This window comes from Cibotium barometz, chromosome 14 (assembly GCF_041138505.1).
Source record: "Cibotium barometz isolate CiBa-2024 chromosome 14, ASM4113850v1, whole genome shotgun sequence".
Lineage (NCBI taxonomy): Eukaryota > Viridiplantae > Streptophyta > Polypodiopsida > Cyatheales > Cibotiaceae > Cibotium > Cibotium barometz.
In genome coordinates this window covers 7,318,800-7,341,469 of record NC_141059.1, presented here as the reverse complement: position 1 = coordinate 7,341,469, position 22,670 = coordinate 7,318,800, and the positions used below count along the sequence as shown (strand labels likewise).

Sequence of the window (22,670 nt, the reverse complement as noted above, 5' to 3'; positions counted from 1 at the left end):
ATTGTTGCCGTGGACCACGTAATGATTGAGAGGCCGTGGAGATGGAGGGTGCTGGTGTTGTGGATAGAGTAACATTCCGACTTGATGGTGAAGGTGATGGTGTGCATGATCCCGATCCACCACATGACTCCATGGTAGAGGCTTGAGTTCCTCTCCCCATCGTCGCGGGATCCACGGCCACTCGTGGTGTCCTTCTTGTCGCTTCGACCGCTTTGTAGACGCTAAGCTTGTCAAGAAGTTCCCGTCTCTTCTCGGGCGTGACATTCGTGCAAAACCTCACCTCATGCCCACTCTCATGTAAGAGGTGGGCTCGCACTTTGTCGGTGCCACCCGTTCGCCGGTACGGGCAAAGCTTGCATACCCATGGCCGAGAACCGCCTCCATGAATGGATGTGGTGTAGTTTACCTCCTCCCACCATGTCCATCCCGTTGTCCTTCTACGAGAAGCCCCGGCACGTGAGGAGGATGCCATGGTTGAAGATGGCTTGACTCTTGAGCCTTGAGGAATGAGAGAGAGAGAGAGAGAGAGCCTAGAGGCTTGGAAGTTGGAAGACTCAAGAGGCTTGAGGGAGAGGTGAGAGCCTAGGCCCTAGAGCTTGGAACTTGGAAGTTGGATGAGAGAAGATTCAAGAAGCTTGAGCCTTGAAAGCTTGAGCAATGAGCAATGAACTTGTGTGTGCTTGTAGCCTTGTAGAGGTGGGCTCTTATATAGATAGGCAAGAGAGAGAGAGAGGGCCAAGGCCCAACAGCCATAAACGGCTAGAAGAGCTGAAACCGGCCTCTGATAGAAACCAGAGTGCGGTAGACTAGGAGTCACCCGTCCACTTGTAGTCTAGATATGAAAACAAAACAGATTGGAGCTAGAGTGCCCAAATCTGAAAACAAGGCGACACCTGTTGGTCCCAAAGCTTGGCGCCCCTTGCGGTATTTCTTTATTCAATTCCAAAAATATGAATGGCTGAGTACAACAAAAATCAGCCAAGAGATTACACCTGTATGTCCAATCTGACGGCCCACAATACCTCTTAGCACAGAGGATCTATGCACACAGATTTGTGTCTCCAAATAACACACTGTGCATCCCTCTGATCAGCCAAGACCACTAAGCAGGGCAGCCATGAGCATACATCTGGCATAACTCAAGTACATGATCCAACATCTCAGCTCATACATACATATGCTGTCCAAACTTTGTCTCAACCCTCGTCAATCTGCCATACCCCTCCTGTCACAAGGGGCCAGATAACTCATATCTGCAACAGACATCAAGCAGTAGAAAGAGAGATAGATGAACAGAAGCGGAGCTTACCAAATTCAGCTCGTGAAATAGCACTGGAGGAAGCAACGGTACCAATCTGTACTTGCAGGCACTTGTTTCCACAACCCTGCTTCACACGCATGCACGTACTTGTCTGTACCCTCCTCCTTGTGTTTACTTCTATGCTGTCTTTGAATGTACAGATCTGAAAAACAGCACCGTACCTGTCTGTACTACCTCGGGATACGTGCCAGGAGTTGTACTTGCAAACGCCGCCTGCTGTCTGCACCTGTGCTCGCCTGAATCTGCACAGCCAGATCTGTCCAGCACCTGTCCAACGCCGCCTGCAGCAGCTCTGTTCAGCGCAGCCTGTGTCAGCCCTGTCCGTACACTGTACGGCAGTCGTACAGGGCTGTACGGCCTGTACGTGAACCAACAGCCACCTGATGATAGTCGCCTGCTATGGCTGCCTCTGTTCCACAGCTCAACGCCGCCTGTACTCAGCAGTACCTGCTGTACGGCTGTTGTACGGCCTTCTCCAGCACACAGCACACAGAAAACAGTAGCAAACCAGTCTTCAGCAGTCGACCAAAGCTTCTCCTCAGCTTTTCCATGCATCAATCCTCCACGACTCCTTTTCCCAAAAAGAAGAGAGAGAGGGGGAGGAGAGAGAAGCACTCACTCCAAAAGTGGAGTGGCCTCCTCCCCATAAAAATCCTGGGGCCCCAAACTTAAAAAGTCCCTAGGGGCCATTAAGGCCTAGGGGAAACTTTAATAAACATTAAAGTTTAATGTTCTAGTTCCCTCCTTCACACCTAAGGATGTCCACACATCTATAACTCTGTCCGGGCACCCCCCATGTGAATCATTCAATATTCTGACTCTGCAACCACCATGCCCACACTTGTGCTGTTCCATTTTCACAGGGCCATGACATACCCCCCTCTTGAAAAATGGCAAGCGTCCTCGATTGCATTCTGGTGATGCATCAAAATATCCAAAGTGAAATCCCACCAGAAAAAGCAGCGTCAAACTGCTGTAAAAAGGTAAGTGCTTTAAGTTTATCCTTGGCTCCACTGAATGTGTCAAACTTCACTGCAGCTCCCCCTTCCTTGTAATCCTTCGCCTTTCCCATAGGCGTTAGATTATCATATGGAAGTGGTTTCGCAAGATTGCTGCCCCCAACATTCATACCCATCATTGGGTCAACATTTCCCATTCCCACACCCGGCATACCATACATACCAGCCATGTTTCCAAACATTCCATTATGCATACCTGGCTGCATACCACCAAACATATTGCCTTGCATCCCAGGTTGCATGCTTCCAAACATATTTCCAGCCATACCGGACTGCATACCACCATACATATTCCCCTGCATACCAGGCTGAAAATTAGCTCCAAAAGGCCCGTGCATACCCATGCCTCCCTGAGGGTAACCCCCAGTCATAGATTGAAACACCGAGCCACCACCAAAATAACCTGGATGCATGTTCTGCTGAGGAATAGGTGGCTGTCCATAGAAGGAACTCTGAGAGTTTGCACCATAAGCATGCTGCATATTCGGAAACTGGCCAAAAGATGGTTCCTGTGGGATGGCACCACTATGACCCTGTGGAAGATTCTTTGAACGAACCTTCTTCTTCTTTTTCTTGGGCTCTGTGCGAGATCTCATAAATTCAGCAAATCTCTCACTCTGTGTGAGCTGCATAAAAGTATCCATAACACTAGCCAAACGATCTTTGAACCGAGCATCATCATCCTCTTTACCATGCACATCTTTTGGCTGTGTTACATCCTCATAAGGCTCAACATCTGTAGCCTGTTCTCCTGTCTGCACCTGTGCTCGCCTGAATCTGCACAGCCAGATCTGTCCAGCACCTGTCCAATGCCGCCTGCAGCAGCTCTGTTCAGCGCAGCCTGTGTCAGCCCTGTCCGTACACTGTACGGCAGTCGTACAGGGCTGTACGGCCTGTACTTGAACCAGCAGCCACCTGATGATAGTCGCATGCTATGGCTGCCTCTGTTCCACAGCTCAACGCCACCTGTACTCAGCAGTTCTTGCTGTCGTACAGAGCTGTACGGCTGTTGTACGGCCTTCTCCAGCACACAGCACACAGAAAACAGTAGCAAACCAGTCTTCAGCAGTCGACCAAAGCTTCTCCTCAGCTTTTCCACGCATGTACACAAGCGCATCAATCCTCCACTACTCCTTTTCCCAAAAAGAAGAGAGAGAGGGGGAGGAGAGAGAAGCACTCACTCCAAAAGTGGAGTGGCCTCCTCCCCATAAAAATCCTAGGGCCCCAAACTTAAAAAGTCCCTAGGGGCCACTAAGGCCTAGGGGCAACTTTAATAAACATTAAAGTTTAATGTTCTAGTCCCTCCCTTCACACCTAAGGATGTCCACACATCTATAACTGTGTCCGGGCACCCCCCATGTGAACATTCAATATTTTGACTCTGCAACCACCATGCCCACACTTGTGCTGTTCCATTTTCACAGGGCCATGACAAGAGCCCAGGCCCAACAGCCATAAACGGCTACGGCGGCAGGCAGGCGCAATGGCCAGAAACGAGCGCAAGCGCAGACGCAACGGCTCTCTGTCGTCCCTGCACAGGCCGTCCCCGACAGTCGTCCCCCGTCCCTGCGCCGTCCCCTACGCCGTCCCCTGTTTGAAACGCCCGTCGGGGGACGTCCGTCCGTCCCCGTCCCTGCGCCGTCCCGTTTCGGCGTCCCAGCGTTCCTAGGCTCCGTCCCCGCCGTCCCCTGTGACTATGTCAATCCTTCTAGGGAGCCCTTCCACATGTAACAAATCATGCTAAGAGCTCACACCAGGATCTCAATCCTTCCATGGAGTCCTTCCACATGTAACAAACCATGCCAGGAGCTCACACCAGGATCTCAGTCCTTCCATGGAGTCCTTCCACATGTACTAAACCATGCCTAGAACACATACCAAGGTCTACCCTTCCATGGTGTTCCTCTGCACGTGTATAGTAAAAAATATGACATTCTCCCCAGCTTCTAATTAGTTGTCCACAACTGAAAAGCGGCCAAATAAACCCATAGAAGATTCGAATAATCCTTGAAGTAGTTTGCATCTACCCATTTCACATCCATAGCAGGGTAGTTCTTAAACTTCACAAGGAACTTGCGGATAAGCTTGCCACCAACAACTCTCCGTTCCTTATAAAACACAATCTATTCCGGTTGAAGCACTTCTTCAAGCTCATCAATTTCGGGTTGGTCCTCAATAAGTGGCTCAAGCGGCTCAAGACCCACATATCTCTTGAGGAGGCTAACATGAAAAGCATTATGTATGCGCCAGTGCTTTAAGCAAAGCAAGCTTAAAAGCCACCTCATTAATCTATTCCAATACTTGGAATGGCCCATAGTACCTGGGAGACAATTTTGGACACTTGCCTTCCTTGCCAGGTTGCTTCTGAAGGCGTGCCTTCTCAAACTTGAGAAGCACCCAATCGCCCTCTTTGAAATCTACATGTCTACGATGTTTATCTGCCGTTGTCCGTACTTGTGAGAAAGCTGGATCTAGATCTCTAACATACTCATCCGCAACAAAGAATTCATCCTTCGTCAGGAGGACGGGGGCCGAGTTTTGAGTTGACCAGATCAGTACGTCAGGGGTGCCCTCTTGCCCCGTTTCTTTTACTCTTCTTTGCTGAGGCTATGAGCATGTATCTGACAGCAGAGGAGGTTGGTTTGAGAGGACTCCAGCTCCTAGTCCGGGGTGAGGATGTGCTCGATTCTGAGTTTGCTGATGACACGGGATTGTTTTTTGCATGGCCAGGAAGCCAATCTTCAGAGGGCAGAGCAGTCGCTACAGGTTTTTGGTGCAGCTTCGGAGCATTGATCAATTGGCGCAAGACAGTGGCCTTTTGGATCAGTAGCCCTCCCGCTCTGGCATGGAGCCCAGACCCGGGTTTTAGATGGATTCCTCCTGGCACAGCAGTGCGGTATTTGGGATGCCAGATTGGACTTGATTTGTCACTTGAGCAGCAGATCGCCCCGCTTCTTCTGAGCATTCGGAAGAAGCTTTGGTATTGGAGTACAGCTCAGCTATCCTTGGCTGGGAGGGTGGTGGTGACAAATCAGGTGCTTTTAGCGACTATGTGGTACATCACGTCTTGTTGGATCTTTTCGAGTTCTTGCATCAGCCAGGTACAGAGGCTGATCAGGAACTTTCTTTGGTCTGGGCGGGATGGTCAGCCGACCCGGGCTAAGGTTGCTTGGGCAGTTATTACTCTTCCGCTGGCCGAGGGGGGCTTGGGCATTATAGATCCAGTTGATCAGAGTAGAGCCTTATTGGGGAAGCTTATTGTTCGGGGGCTGCTTCCAGGCGCCGAGCCTTGGAAGGAGCTTCTTTTTCAGCGACTGTAGGCTAGGGCTCCTCCAGCAGGGGGCACTTGGGCACCAGAGAAGGATCTTCATAGAGATGAGGAGGACAGGCCTCAGTAGAGGATGGGAGGACAGATTTGCCTTGAGCATCCTGCGAGCTTGGGAGCTGCTGAGACCGGGGCTTTCTCAGAGACATTCTTCAGTGTTGCTACAATATTTTCATATTCACCTTTGTCCACACTCTTCAGAAGCACTGCTAGTACCTCATCATCTTTTACCTTTTTGCCAATAGCTGCCAGTTGTTGCTTAATGCTTTTATATCTATTCAAGTGTGTGATTAAAGGTTCACTTTCCTTCATATCCAATTTGTAGAATTGCATTAACAGATTTATCTTTGAATTTTTAGCTTATGTGCCAAATAATTTATTGAGTTCATCCCATGCATCTTTTGCCCATTGTATCCATGTGATGTGATGAATGATTTCATCATTTAAACTGATTGCAATAAGTCCCAATGCTTTTTCATTCCTGCTCTTCCACTCATTTTTTCCTCTCACCTCTGGGCATTCATCTCTTCCCTCAACTAGCCCATACAGATTTTTCCTCATGAGCAGATACATGGTTTTTGTTTGCCATATGTAAAACTGCTCCCCATTAAATTTGGCTCTTACTTGTGATGAGGAGCGGGCCAGACAGCCACTCATCTGGAGCCCCTCGGTACGCACAGAGCGGGGTCATATGCTGGGTTCTCGGCCTCGTCTAGCCTGGGGACCATTGGCGGCAGGCCCAGCACGCAGTTTTGGAGACCGGCAGGCCTTCTGCAGTCTCCCAGAGGAGATCCAGGTAGAGAGGTTGAGTCACTTCAGAGGGGGGCTGATCATGAGGGATGACATTCAGGAAGCACTCACTGAGGAGTGGTTCACGCCTTTCGAGCCAGCGGCCCCACGGTGGATGGGAGCCTTTACACAGCTGGAAATCCTGATTGCTGTCAGAGCTTGCACTGAGGATGGTAGATGCCTCTACTATGAGATCCAGGATGAGGGCAGACTTCAGAGAGTGGAGGCGGAGTCGCCTTTGGTTGCAGAGTGCATCTTTCAGAGGATACGGGTAGTGGCCGCTGCTTCCCAGAAGTGGCATATTGATCCAGACTGTGCAGATGTGGACTCTGATTGGAGCATATGGGCATATGCTACGCGCCCCTTGGCCCGGCTCCAGTGGGACCTTGGCGAGTACGAGTGGCATGACCCTTATGCGTCCCTCGAGGCCACACAGATCACCTTTTTCCAGTACACTGTTCGGTTGGGGAGGCATATTTTGTCTGCGTCTCTCCAGCTGCATCGAAGCATTGGCAGCTACAGGGACTCTCACAGGAGTTCCTAGAGGATTTTTGGACCAGGCTCTGGGCTAGCCGACAGGCACGCAGGATCTCGACTTTCCAGTGGCTGGTTGCCCACAGGGGCTCTGCAGTTGGCACCTGGCTTGTCTACAGTGGTCTTCCGGCGGCCTGCGTCCGATGCGGCCACCCATTGGAGACACAGAGACATTGCCTAGGGGACTGTCCACAGGCGCAGCAAATTTGGTTGAGGATGCTGCGCATTTTGGCCCCCCTCTCTCCAGAGGGCATGTATACGTGGTGTGCCGCTGCTTGGTCGACTTTGTCAGGGCTTGCTCTGGGATACGAGACGGAGCAGGACAGCCAGGCCATCAGATTCATTAGGGGCCAGCCTCGCCTTGTTCCTTCACCGGATTTCTCGTCCGCCGGCTGGACACAAGAGAGGGATCTACGATGGGAGCTCCTCAGTAGCCTCACCATATGGTTCACCTGGAGAGCCCGGTGTTTCAGGGCCTTTGAGGGGAGACTGGAGCCACCAGCAGAGACTGTTTGGGGGATTTGACAGGAGTTGATCCACACCCTACGAGGGCAGTATGACCGCATCCGGGGCGACGGATGCGGCGATCTTGCGGCGCCAGGCCTTTCACACCACTTGGCGCAACGGCCCCTTCTATACCCTACACGCGGGTACCCCCGCTGGCATTACAGGCCACCTGTTTGGATTTTCCCCCCTCCTATTGTATGATATAGCCTCTCAGTTATTTGTACTGATATTTGTACTTTCGTGCACCTAGGGAGAGTCTCCCTAGCTGCCTTGATTGGATCTCTGCTCTGCCTTCTTATGAGCAGGAGAGTTTTTGTAGCCCAGCGGGCGTTTTTTATAACTAATGAAAGGATCTTTTCTCGGAAAAAAAAAAAATTCATCCTTCGTGCGAAATATAGGTGGAAGCACCACCCTGCCGTAAACAATCTCAAAGGGTGCTTTCCCAGTCGAGGTGTGCACCGTATTGTTATAAGCAAACTCCACAAGAGACAAGTACTTCTCCCAATCTGATTTCGGTTCAGCCACATAGCATTTGAGCAAATAAGTACAACTGAATTTGCAATTTCACTCTGCCCATCTGTTTGAGGATAAGCTGATGAAAAATTCAGCTTTGTGCCCATATTATCAAATAAAGCCCGCCAAAACAAACTTGTGGTTCTGGGATCCCCATCTCCCACAATAGTCTTAGAATACCATGATGCTTGAAAATCTGGGCCAAGAATATTCTCGCCATGTGCTCAGGTTTAATATTCTTTCACACAAGAATGAAATGAGCGATGGCTGATCTGGGATAGGCAACGGTTGAAGCAAACCGGATGCCTTATGCCTATCAAACTTCACTTTCTGGCAAACTATACATTCGCGCACATAAACATCTATGTCTTTGCGCATGCTTGGCCAAAAAAAGAACTTCTCCAAAACCTATGTAGTGGCAAGAATTCCTCTATGTCCTGCATACGCCGGTGCATGGCATTCATCCATCACCTCAACCCGTAAATCTTTATGCACACATAAGCGATTTTGCATCATCAAATATCCATCCTGTATGCAATAGTTCAGGGCTGAAATGCCTTGCTATAAATTAGCCCATACAAGCTGAAAATCATCATCCATATCATACGAATTTCGCATATTGGAAAGATCCTGATGATAGGCAATAGTGATAGCATGCACCTATGGCCTTCTAGAAAGAGCATCTACCACTACGTTCTTTTTACCATGTGTATGCAAAATCTGAAAATGAAACATAGAGAGGAAATTTGCCCATCTCATATGCTTCTCTGATAATTTAGTTTGTGGCAAAAAGTACCGCAAACTCTAGTGATCCGTTTGGACAACAAATTCAGTCCCAAGAAGATAATGCTTCCATACAATAAGAGCATGAATCACTGCCAATAATTCTTTTCATAAACCTGCAAGTGAAGCTCTGCATGTTGAAGACGCTTGCTTTCAAAAGCTCTGCATGTCGAAGAGGCTTGCTTTCAAAAGCTATGGCGTGACCTTCCTGAATCCTAATTCAAAATAGCTCCAATGCTGTCTCCACATGCATCACACTCAACTAAAAAGGGTTTTTATGTAAATCCGGAATAATCAATAGCCAAACAGGGTTCACTGTGAGACAAGGACACCATTGGAAAGAGGAGACTGAGCCGGGTCAAAAAGCTAAAAGCCGCTTTTTCAAAAAGTAGCTCCAAGGCCAAAAAGCAAGGCCCTGAAGCTAGAAAAGCAAAACAAGAACTTTCGACTAAAGTTGAGTAATATTTTACTATTAAAGAGACCAAAAGCAAAGTAAAAGACAAAAGCAAAGCAAAAGCATCACTTTTTGGCAAAAAGCAAGGCTTCCCCAAGTATAAAAAACGCATGAGTCCCTCTTGGGCATCAAGTTGAAGAAGAACCTCTTCGTCGTGTTGCCATCTTCATTGAAGCGTGGAGATCATCTTCTCCATCATCATCTACTTGATCATGAACCAAATCATGGAATTTTTCATCGATGCCCGCTGATTCAAAGTACCTCCGTCAACTGATGTGCCATGTCATCACCTGTTCGTATGCCTGTACAGATCCGTACAACCGTACGAAACTATGCACACGTGTACTGAGCTATACGGACTGGAAATTTCAAAAACCCGAAAAATTGCTTTTTGGAGGTTTTTATCGTCTGAAAACCATTACAAGACGTTTTATATCAATTTTCTTACCAGAAAGAGCTTTTCCATGGTTTCCTTCGATCGACAAGGCTGTAGGAGTTGTGGAATTACTCATGGGACGAGCAAGTGATTTTTGGACTTGGACTTGGACTTGAACTTGGATATGAACTTGGACTTGGACTTGGATTCATTGGATTTGGATTTGGATCTGGTACTACCTCGGAAAGAGTTTCTTGTGGGTCATCCTCGTGGTGTGCTCAGCATCAGAGATCTTGTGCCTCCACATCGACATCGACATCGACATCGATATCCTACATCAGCATATTTGTTTGTTTTGTATTCACTGATTGTATTATCTTGGCCAACGTGCTCGTGGATTGTTCTTGAATAAATTCCTCAAAGGAGGCGGGGCCTACTCCCCACTCAGTGTGGTGTATTGTGCGAGATCCCTATTTCCTTCTCTCTCTCTCTCTCCCCTGTCTCTCTCTCTCTATATATATATCTTTATCTCTTGGACATGTGGTTGAGTCTGTCAACATTGCACACCCCGCTGAGCTTACACCAGATACATCCAAAATATGATGAAAACAAATAAAACAATGGCCAGATACATCCACGTGGTTGAGTCTGTCACTCCACACCCTGCCTTACACCAGATACATCCAAAATATGATGAAAACAAATAAAAAAATTGTGTGAGACCTCAATCTCAGCCTTCCAAGATTTCCTCATGCACAACCATACTCTAGTATGTGATCACACCCTCTAGCAATAGTGCTGTCCCAAATAACCAGCCATGAAAACCTTGGCTTTGGCCACCCGAAGGTTCTACCCTTAGAGCCACAAGCTTCACGAAGGTTTAGATATTGTTTGCCTTCGAATTTGTTGCGAAGAACCTTACTTATGCCTGCTGAGAGAGAGAGAGAGAGAGAGAGAGAGAGAGAGAGAGAGAGAGAGAGAGAGAGAGATTTTATTAACGTCTTCCAAAAGACCGAACTCGGCCTATGAGACAAATCGGAGTACCTGTATGGGGTATCCTCTGTCATCCCAACAAAATGAAAAAGTACTGAATAAAAAAGCTGAATCTGGGTGTGCAGGGGATGGAGCTCTATTACTAGGAGAATGCAAAGCTATATGCATGGAGTATACAATCATGATATGCAACCTAGCTAGCTCCATCCTGTACCATACTGGGGGTATAAAATGGTATACATCAGTGAAGGGGGTGTCCACAGCTCCCTGAAGAACATGCCTGGGTGTGCTCTGAAGCGAGCCAGTCGCTCCGTACCCTCTCTGTGAAACTGAGCTCTGATCTCTGTCATCTCTCTCTGGTATAGGCGTGGTGTCCGAAAGCTAGGTGTCCTCTGTCTCCTGCGGGCTCTAAGTGTCTCTGCTCTCTGGAGAGTAATTCCCTGCCGTGTAGGGGCTGGGAGCGGTATGGATCTCTGAAAAAATGTAGTAATTTGTGTCTGTCGCCCCCCCTCTGGAGCTGTCTGAGCCTGTAATAATGTCTCTCTGTGGCGCTGTATGTCTAGAATGTATCTCCCCAGTATGCACTGGTCTGTTGTCTCAAAGATCTGGCGTAGGGAATGTGGCTCTCTGAATAAAATGGGATATCTCTCTCTGATGGCTGTATATGCTCTGCATCTGCATACATAATGCTCCTCACTCTCCACCTCGTCTCTGCACAATCTGCATACCCTCTCCTCTCGGGGGATCCGTGCTGCTCTGCCAGTCTCAATCTCCAATCGGTGTGATGAAACTCTGAGCTGACCAATAGCCACTCGGGAGCCGGTGGTAAAAAGCCCTCCATGTATCTAGGCCTCTCTATAAATCCATCATCAGTGATACTCATGAAGTGATCTCTGTAGTATAGCATCTTCGGTGGAAGAGGCTGTGTAGGCGATATCCATGTCTCTCGTGTATAGAGCTGCCATAGATCCTGTCTCAATACTCTGTTCCTCTCACTATGAGAGAGACGGATATGTGGTGCATCCCTGTCATACTGGAATGGTGGTAGATGATCCATGTCTAGGCCATGCTGTGAGAACCAATGTGTGACCTGTGCATACCATGGTCCTCTGTCTCCTGCCTCAGCCAACTGTCTAGATGCCTGAAAAGCTCTGTATGATAATCTGTCCCGTGGCATCTCTCTGAATCTGTCTAGCAGGCATATAGTCTGAAATATGGCCTCTACCATCATAGGAGGCGCAGCAAACTCTGCTCGGATAATGTCATGAGGTACTGACGGTTTGCTGCGTATCATGCGTGCCATCATGAGGGCCTGTGGTCTCTCTATCTGTGTCCACCAATGGGTAGCAAGGCCTGGCGCCCATACTGCTGCTCCATACATCAATGCCGGTGTGACTAATGTGTCAAATAGCCACCCCTTCGTCCGGGGCTCCTGAAAATGCGCCTGGTGGCACTGTCTCTCTAGCATAGCCAATGCTGCATATCCCCGTGTCAATCTAGCTCTGGCTGTTGAACCCATGGTAAAGCGTGTGGCTGCTGCAGAGAAGGTAACCCCTAGGTACACGTATGATGTCACCACCTCCACCTGGCATCTTGCGAGAGTGAATGTCAGTTGACTCCTGCCCTGTCTCGATGTATGAAAGACCATAACCTTGGTTTTCCCAAGGTTCACAGTAAGACCCCTCTGTGTGCAGAAATCATCGAGTGCATGTAGATGCTGCTGTAGACCACCTGGGGACTCAGACACTAATACAATATCATCAGCATGGAGCATAATATGTACTGAGGTACCTGCTAAATCAACTCCATCTCGGCCTCCCCGTGTAATGAAGTCAGCCACCTCATCAATGTATAACCCAAATAGCGTGGGGGAAAGTGGGCATCCTTGCTTCACACCAATGGTGCTAGCAATAGTCTCGGACATACCTCCTGGACATCTGACTCGCCCAAAAACCTGCTCATATAATGCATAGATGCCCCATGTCATATCTGCTGGTATGCCAAGAGACTGCAGGCGCTGAAAGAGCCTCTCTCGTGGTACTGTGTCAAATGCCTTGCGGAAATCCACAAAGCAGCAATAGAGCTTTCTCTCCCTCACTCTGGCCTGATCAATCATACATCTCAAAGTGAATACATGGTCAGTGGTAGAGAAAGCTCTCCTGAAGCCTGCCTGCCTTGATGAGCGTAAACCTGCTCGCTCAGCATATAAGCTAAGCTCTTGCTCCAGCACTGCACCATAGAGTTTGGCCAGCACGTGGCCAACCATAACCGTCCTGTAGTTGCTCGGATCGAGCATATCCCCTGTTTTGTGAATCGGCACAATGGTGTGCATCGTCCACTGCGCAGGCAAACCCTCTGCTAGTGCCCTGTTAAACAGGTGTGCAAGAAAAGGAGCTAAAGAATCTACTGCATATATGAGATGCTCACCCTGCAGGCCCATATGGTCGGCGGCCCGTCCATGCTGTAGGGCGGATAGCTTCCTGTACCATCGAGTGGGTAAAGAAGCTAGCTGTGGTAGGTCGAGGCTCCTGTGGCTGAGGAATAGGTGGCTGTTGTGGGGCATGGTATAGACCCTCTGCATATGTGTGCCATGTCTGTGGGTCTGCAATAGGTGTCGAGGTCCGGGGCTCTTTGAAGTGCCGCCATGAGACAGGGCTATCTCTACTCATGAAGAAATGAAAGATCTCTAGCTCCTGTATCTCTGCGAAGGCCCGCCTTTTGCGGCGAGTAAGTCTCCTCATCTCTCTCCTCGACTCCTGCTCTGTGATGGCTCCCAAGGCTCTCTGTATGCGGAGTCGTGAGTATAGGGCGCTGCACTCGTCATCATACCATCTGTTCTGGGGCATAGTCCCAGGTCTCGCAGGCTCTCCTGAGTGTACACGATGTGGGAAGCTCTGTAATGCAGCCGTGTGTAGGAGTGATGCGAGCTGGGCTGTAATGGTATCCATAGATTCCAGGGGATCCATGAGTAGGAGCCCATCCTCTACTCTGCCAGTGTATATGTCTGCCATGTCATGTGTGAAGTAGATGGTAGTGTGTGGCGTCGGTATGTGGGGGGCTGGTGATACTGGTGATCCGGCTAGTGAAAATGCCAAGTATGTATGATCTGCCCCAATAGGACGAGGTGGAATGGAGAATGAGGTGACAAGCTGTGATGCCTCCAAAGACCCCATAATGTAGTCTACCACCGTGCGTCCGGTCCGTGTATGACCCCCATGTGGGAAGCATGTCAGCCCTCTTGATCCCGGCCACTGTAGCATCCCGTTATAAATAACGAGACGATGCCTAGCTCCCAACTCTAGTAAGTGGTCTCCATAATGTCCTCTGTCTGGTCCAGTGTCCTCTGATGCCCGACTAGCCCCTATCTCCTCTGGATCCACAGGGTGGAGGATCTCCATGTCATCATAGTCATACACCTCACACTGTCTGCTCTGTGTGTGGGCATTGAAGTCGCCCATAAGAAATACTTCCCCGAGAGAGAGAGAGAGAGAAATGAAATGATATATTAACGTCTCTAAGAGGCCATAGTGGCCTATGAGACCAAAACTGAGAGTACATCTGAAGTTGGTGTCTCATCAAAGAGAACAACTAAATGAGACTAAAAAGTACAATAAACTGATTGTCCTACAGTTATAAGAACAGAACTGTAAGACTCCGAGATGATACTGAGGAGAAAATACTGAAAAATGTGTATCAGGTAGATCCATGTATGTTGATCAGTTGAAGTGTTGTCCTCTCCTTAGATCAAGTATCTCCGCCATGGGGCTGTCTAGAATGGAGAGGTCGTAGAAGCGAGGTAGGCGTCTCCGATGCTGAGTACTAATTGCTCTGATCTGGCGATGGTGAGGATGGCGTGGTCGGGATCCTGGTGGGCGTGGCCGACGAGCACGGCATAAGATAACTGCTCTATTAGTGGTGACTCCCTGGGAGAGTGGTCGGTGCCCTGATGGCCCAATGGAGGAGGTATCAGGTGTGTGGGCTGGGTTGCTGGTGTTGGTGCCGAAGAAATCTGTCAGGGTCCTCTGTCTAGGTACATCATGGCTCGGCCTCCTATCTGCCAAGAGGGTCTCTCTGTGTCTCCTGAGCTCAAGTAGAAACAATCCCAGGCATCTCTGATCCTCAAACATTATGACTCTGCGTAACGGCCCAAAACCCTCTCAGAAGAGGCAGTGATATCTCCCTCGGATCTCATAATAGACTGTACATCGGCAAATGTAGTGTTCCTCTGTCTCTACCTTTTGGTAGCATAGCTGACAAATGCGGTCATCCACGATCTGATGCACATATCGCCCTGTCTCAATCCGCAGCTGGTGTGATGAGGTCCGGATCTGTCCAATGACACAACGTATCCCATGTGATAGGTGTACATCCATGTACGCCCGGCGGGTGATAAAATCATCCGGTGAGAGGTGTAGAAAATGGCTCTTGTAATGAGCCATTTTCGTGCCCAAGGGCTCAAGGGGGCTAGTCCATGTCCTCTCTGTGTCCACTCTGATGATATCCATCCTGATCATGCGGTTTTACTCTGAGCGGGTGAGATCCAAAAATGGACAATCTAGACTGTACTGAAAGGGTGGTAGTGCCTCTATTCGCAAACCATGTAGGTCAAACCATGATCTCATCTGAGCGTACCAACAATGAGTATCTCCATCCTCTATCAACTGTATGGATGAGGTCAATGCCAAACAGGAGTACCTCTGTTGAGGGAGCTCCCATAGCCACTGTAAAAAGGTAACTGCGTGGAATAGGGTCTCGGTTACTACTGGTGGGGCACCCAGCTCAGCCCGAACAATCGCATGTGGTACTGATGATTTGCTCCGAATCATGCGGGCAATCATAGTGGTCTCTCCATTTGCCTCCATCCCTCATCTGTCCCTCTCTGAGATCTGTGATGTATATTGGGCCCCCAAATTGGAGCTCCGTGCAGGAGGGTCGGTGTGACAAGCGTATCAAATAGCCACAATTTGGTGCGTGGCTCCTGAAACTGTGTGTGTGCACACTGCCTCTCAAGTGCCCCCAAGGTTGCATGCCCTCCAGCTAATCTAGCTGCTCTGCCTCCTTCAGGGAGAAACGCGGTCCTGTGAAAGTAACTCCCAAGTAGACATATGACCTGACGTACTCTACCGGCTCCCCTCGGAAAGTGAACTGAGGCTCTAATCCCGTCACCCATGCCTGTGTGGTGTTAAACACCATAACCTTGGTTTTCCCAAGGTTCACTGTCAGATCTCTATCCGCATAGAAAGCCTGTAATGCATCCAGGTGTCTGTAGTCCCTCTGGAGAGTCTGAGATTAGAACAATATCACCAGCATATAACAAGCTGGGTATCAACACCCCTGCCAGGCATGCCCCTGGGCCTCCCAATCTGTCTACATAATCAGAGACTGCATCAATGTACAATCCAAAGAGGGTGGGCGATAGAGCGGGCATCCCTGCTTCACCCCTATCGTGCTGGTAAACCTATCAGATAGTCCGCGTGGAGCTCGGACTTTGCCTGTCACATACTCATACAAAGCATATACCCCCTCCCCCCCCCCCTGCATATCCTCGGGTACCTCAATGTCATGTAATCTGTGCATAAGCCTGGCCCGTGGTATGGTGTCGAAGGCTTTGCGGAAGTCCACAAAGCAACAGTATATCCTCCTCTTCTGTGCCCTGCCCTCTTCAATAAGTGCCCGAAGTGTCAGTATTTGATCCAAGGTAGTAAATCCTCTCGTGAAGCCAACATGTCCATGTGCTCGATGACCATGCCTCTCTGCCCATCGGCTCTGCTCCGACTCCAATATAGAGCCATATAATTTGGCCAAGTAATGACCAATCATGATCGTCCTGTAGTTGCTTGGTACCATGGGGTCCCCACTCTTAAAGAGTGGTACAATGATATGCTCTATCCAGCTTGTCGGGAAACCCTCACAAATGGCACGATTAAACACATGTACGATGAGCGGAGCCAAAGTGTCTCGTGCATATGAGAAGTGCTCTCCAACTAGCCCATCATGATCCTGTGCCTTTCCATTCTGTAACCTGTCTATCGCATCTAGCACCATCCGCATAGTAAAAAAGGTGCTGCTAGCCGGTCTAGCTTCCAGTGGAGGGGGGGTGGGGGGCTATCCTGGTGCATCAAATAGCTCTCTAGCATAAGTATGCCATGCCTCAGGTGCAGTAATCGGAGTACCAGGCTGTCTCTCTTGAAACATCTTCCATGCCCTCGTGCTATCCTTCCCCAGGAAGAGTTGGTAGATCTTCTCCTCTAGCTTAGCCAAATAGGCTCGTTTCTTCCTCCGCACAAGGTGCCGAAAGATCATCCTGGCCTGTCTATGCGTATGAGACCCAATGGCAATCTCACGCTATAGCTGTGCTCGTGTCTCACGACACTCATCATCATACCAACTGTTCTGTGGGGTAGTGCTGCGGGGGTGGGTGGAAGGGATCATAGTGCAGGGAAACGCATATGAGGCGGATGCATGTAGAACACCTGCCAATCCTCTCGTGATCTCGTCCAGAGGGCTATGCGGATCTAAAGCGAACAAGCCATCAGATACTGCATCCCGATAAACCCCAATTGTCTCACGTGTAAACTGATATCTCGGGTACTTAGGTAGATGAGTGGCTGGCCCATCTCTCGGGGATCTACCTACTAGTGTGAAACTCAGGTATGGATGATCGGCTGCTATGCCAATGGGCCTACTGGAAATTGTGAAACCCCGCACACCAGGTATCAATGAAGAAGATCCCATCAAGTAGTCCACTGTGCTCGCTCCCCCTTTAGAGTTCCAGTGTGTGAGAGCATCTGATCCTTGCCATCTCGATAAGCCATTGTATATGACCAACCCATGTGCACTCCCGAGTGTGAGAAAATGCCTACCATAATCTGTAATCTCCCCCTCATCCTGTGCTGATCTCTGCAACCCTACATCCTCTGCCGTGATCTCCCGGTACATAGCCTCTTGAGTATCATACAACTCTGTCTGCTCTGTGCCTGTACGTGCATTAAAGTCTCGCAATAGTAATATGTCTCCCATGCTGGCAAACCTCATGATATCATCATATAGTGGTATATAGGGCGACTCTCTTGATGGTGCAAACCTGGAGTGGGCTGGGGGAAAGTAGCATACCGCCACATATAGCTCGCGGAGCCCCTCTCTGCATATTCGGACCCACATGTACCTCGCATCTGCATCTCTATGTACCACATGTATTTTGTCACGAAGCTCCTCCCTGTAAAGTATTGCCACTCCTCCAGATCCTCTGGTGCCTCCCACTGTGCGTGGCTAAGGGCGGAAAACTGATTCCCATCTATAACCCCGGACTTTAGGAAGCCTCTTGTTTGTGCACCGATGGGTCTCCGTATACTTAGCAATATCGCTGTGTCTGAAAGTATCCTCAAAGTATCCTGCATCTGTTCTAAGGGCTCCGTTGCAATTCCACACCGTGAATCGCAAGGTCTCATAGGCCGCGCACCGTCAAGTGGGCCTCCTCTTCGTAATGATGACTCGGCCATCTCTGGAGATGATTCTTTGAAGATGCCTAATTATGTGCCATGGAGATGAGTCTTTGAAGATACCTAGTTACATGCCATGGAGATGAGTCTTGGAAAAGGCCTAATCAAGTCCCAAATCGAGAGCATCGAGGCTGATGTTGCTGTTCCATGTACCGTGTATGAAGTGCAGAAGCAGAGGATGAACCGTCGGAAGTGTCTGATTTATATGTGGGTGACTACCATCATGTGCACCAGCATGATACACGACTTTCATTTTAGAAGGCATAAGCTGAAATCGCTGGGCTGATGTTTTGGAGACTTTGTAATTGTCTTTCTACAATGATTATTGTATGTTTGCAGAGCTTTGTATGCAAGTATGAACGTTATCTGTGATTCTGTGGCTCTCTAGTGAAGTTAAATGATGCAACGCTCTGCTGTTATTTCCTAAAGTGGTAATAGAAACTCAGCGTCATGGTTCTGTATGAAGATTTGAACTTTCCTGTGCGCACATCTCTATATGTAACTGGTGTGGATGAATTGGGATTTCATAGCATACAGTCTTGATCACTCAATTGGCTTGAAACTTTGTGTGTAGAATTGTACTTTTATGCCCACTAATTGTCATTTGATGGACCATGACAGGGGAACCCAAAACTCCCAGACTTTGTGCATAAAACAACTAAGCAGGCATTGTGGTTTGACTCTTGGCATGACCCCCCATGGGTAGAGGTACAACTATCTGCTTTAGATGAAAATCGCACAGATTCAAGTAGTGCAGCAAGAGCCACCCACCTACCTAGCATCGAGAGAGGAAACTCAAGTCAAGACAATGTCAGGTTTTTCTTCTAGACAAGGTTCCTTTTAAACGTTCATGAGTTTCTTTCGCCTAAAAAGCTAAAACTTTTAAATTTTTGAATCTGCAGTGTGGCTAGGGCTAATGCTATGTGCAGTACTTTTGGGAATCTTAAGAAGTTGTGTGAAGAAGGCCGGCTCGATGAGGCGCTTCATGCTCTTAACCTCCTATATCATCGAGGGTACCGTATTTCCAGCACCATCTTCTATCGGCTTCTCCAGGAATGCATCAATAAGGGGAACCTAGTAGCTGGCAGGGATCTGCATAGGCTTATCATAAGAGGGGGATTCGAATCGGATGTCTTTTTAGGGAACCATCTGATTCGCTTGTTCACTTCGTTTGGTAGTTTAAGTGAAGCACACCTGGTGTTTAGCAAATTGACTAAACCGGATGTATTTGTCTGGAGTGCCATAATATCAGCTCATGGCAAACTTGGTCAAGGTGAGCAGGGGATTGATTTATATTACCGAATGCAGCAATCAAATGTCAAACCGGATGGCCATGTGTTTGTAGCAGTTCTTAAAGCATGTATAAATGCAATGTGTTTGACACACGGAAAGATGATTCATGGCCACATTCTAGAAACTGGTCTCGAGTCAGATGTTGTTGTAGCTAATGCTCTGATTGATATGTACACAAAATGTGGAAGTCTTCAGGATGGGCAGAGAGTCTTTGACAAGTTACCATCTCGAGATGTGGTTTCGTGGAGTGCTCTGATTGCAGGTTATGCCCTGCACGGGCATGATCATGTAGCTATGGAGCTATTTTATCGAATGCCATATGAAGGTATTGAGCCGAACATCGTGACATGGAATGCATTGATTGCCTGCTATGCTCAGCATGGTCAGTTTCAGGCTGCTGTCAGACTTTTTCATCAAATGCAACCAGAGCCAGACAATTTCACATTTGTGAGCCTCTTGAAAGCATGTACCACACTGAAGTTGGTAAAAAAGGTCCATGCCCACATTGTTGAGATGGGATTTCAAAATTATGTGATTGTAGTCAACACTCTCATAGACATGTATGCCGAATTCGGGAGCCTCCCAGATGCCTATAAAGTGTTTAGCAATTTAAGTAACCGGAATATGGTGACATGGAATGCCCTGATTGCAGGCTATGCTCAGAATGGTAATGTCTATGAGGCTGAGCTACTTTTGCGACAAATGCAACAGGAGGGCATAAAGTTGGACAATGTGGCATGGAATGCATTGATAGCAGGTTATGCTGTAAATGGGCATAGCCACGAAGCTTTCAGTTTATACCAGCAAATGGAACAGCTAGGCATGGAGCCGGACAACGTCACGTTTCTCAGCATCCTAAAAGCATGTTCTGTTCTTGCAGGACCTGAGAGCATCAGTCTGATTCACAGCCAAGTTTTTGAATGGGGATTGCATATGGATATCATGGTTGCAAACACCCTTATAGATATTTATGCGAAAAGCGGAAGCATTAAAGATGCACGAAGAGTCTTTGACATGTTATCCAACCGTAGCGTTGTGACTTGGAATGCGATGATTACAGGATATGCCCTGCATAGTTTTGGACAAGAAGCTTTTGAGCTATTTACAACAATGCTACATACGGGCATCGAGCCAGACAAGTTCACATATGTTAGCATTTTGAAAGCAAGCTCTAGCATATTAGCCCTAGATAAGGGAAAGCTGGTTCATGATCAAGTTGTCGAAGGTGGCTTCCAAGGGGACATTTTTGTTTGGAGCTCTCTGGTGGACATGTATGTGAAGTGTGGGAGTGGTGAAGATGCTCAAAGACTGTTCTTGCAGACACGTGGCCGAGATACAGTGATGTGGAACGCCATGATTGCTGGGTATGCTCAAAACAATGATTATAATCTAGCTTTGCATTGCTTTAGGGTTATGCAGCAAGGTGACTGTAGGCTTGATGACGTGACATATGTTGGCTTGCTTTCTGCATGTGGCCATGCAGGCCTTGTAGAAGAAGGCTGTTCACATTTCAACACCATGACAGAGTATCATAGCATTGCTCCAACACTTTACCATTACAATTGTCTGGTGGATATCCTGGGCCGTGCTGGATGCTTGAATGAAGCAATGAGCTTACTTGAAAGTGTGCCGTTTCAAGACAACCTTCCCGGGTGGACATCATTGCTGGGCCACTGTAGAGCAAATGGTAACGTGGAGCTAGGTAAAAAATGCTATGATTATCTTGTCTCATGTGATCGATCATATGCATCCGGATATGTGCTAATGTCGAGCATTTATGCCACATGGAAACATGCAGAAAAAGTGTTTGAGCTGAGATGAGCAGATGCTTGGAGACATCCATGAAGTAACAGATCGCAGTTTGATAACCAGGTACAATGTGTGAATTAGGGATGTCACACAAGCATTAAGCAGCTTATGCCTTGGCAGCACCAGTTCTATGCAGATCAACAATTCCAGAGAATCTCAGATGATCTTCTATGGTGTATGTTTCAAGTCAAGAGCTTACCTTAGCCTTTGCTGAATCAAATATCGTTTAGCCTTCCCTTACAGTCACAAATGCAACTGCCAACACTATGATAGGGCATATATAGGATGCCAACACTCTAGGAGTAGCATGTCAAAACTTGGTGAAGATGTTCCAGACAAACACAAATACAAGGAAGTTGCAGCTAAAAATAGAAACTACATACAATGGAGGAACGTGTCCATGAATAAGTATGCATTGAAGACCAAGGGTATTGCTGGATCCTTTAGATCTCCTTTAGATCTATTAATGTCTCAGTGGAAGACAAGGACTTAGGTGAGCATTTATTTGAATGGGCTTGGCGAATACAAGCCATTCAAAACCTCTATTGCTTTGCTGTTAGAGAGAATGTTCTCAACTTTCGGGATTTGTGTATATGTTTCACAAAAGACAAGTCTTTGGGTGAAGATATTCCTTCCAAAGCAATAACACTTTAGAACATGCTTTTTACTCAAATTTAAGTAGAGATAGAGGTAGAGGTAGAGGTCATGGTTGAGGCCAAGGTGGTGGGTCCGTTTTGAAAATTAGGATTATGGACAAATAGTAGTCTAATGATTTGGAGGTAGTAACAAACACACACAGGTGGAAGAGGCTAGTCTCAAGGCATGGATAGCCATAGAGGTCGAGGCAATTGGCAAAGACAACAATCGGCATTAGTAGGTTCAAAAAGAATTTCTTTTATTGTGGTCAACTAGGTCACTTTGTAGTAGAATGTCGCAAGAAGCAGAGTGACATAAAAAGTGACAGGTTGCAGTAGCAATTATGTATCTTCAAGCAAGCAGGTTGAAGATAGATATAAGTAGTTGTTTGTTCTGTAACATGTTGAATTTCATGAGATTTATTTACAAATCGTGATGATGTCTGGTATGTGAATTCGAGAGCCTCTAACCACATGACCTGTCATGGTGAGTGGTTTAGAGATGTAAAAAATCTAAAAAAACGGGTTTTTTTAAGACGGGGAATGACAACTCATTCTATTGCTTATATTGGGAATGTGCCATTGGCTATACATGATGGCAAGATGAGTTACTTGGCTGATGTAATTTATATACCTAACATATCAAAGAATTTGGTTTCTATTGGGTAGATGATTGAGCAGGGTTTGTAGGTATGCTTTAATCTTGAGGGTTGTTATATTGAGGACTCCAACAACAAATGTCATTTGGTTGCAAAGGGCAAAACGGTGGACAGAATGTTTGCTTTAGATGTATGAATGTTTAAGGTAAAAGCTGCTATGT

At 47.7% G+C, this 22,670-nt stretch overlaps 1 protein-coding gene across 7 annotated transcripts in view; it reads left to right on the top strand.

The window, feature by feature from the left end:
- LOC147631614 (pentatricopeptide repeat-containing protein At5g16860-like) overlaps positions 1 to 22,281 on the top strand; it is a 46,518-nt gene extending 24,237 nt beyond the window's left edge. For 3 of the 7 annotated variants that reach the window (XM_086808147.1, XM_086808144.1, XM_086808145.1), the window contains 2 exons: positions 18,735 to 18,928; positions 19,016 to 22,281. In XM_086808147.1, the coding sequence (XP_086664273.1) occupies positions 18,735 to 18,928; positions 19,016 to 21,227 (2,406 nt within the window). In that variant the 3' untranslated portion in view covers positions 21,228 to 22,281. The remainder of the gene's footprint in view (positions 1 to 18,734; positions 18,929 to 19,015) is intronic. The other 4 variants (XM_086808149.1, XM_086808148.1, XM_086808146.1 and 1 more) reach the window with 3 other exon arrangements.
- The last annotated feature ends 389 nt before the right edge of the window (positions 22,282 to 22,670 follow it).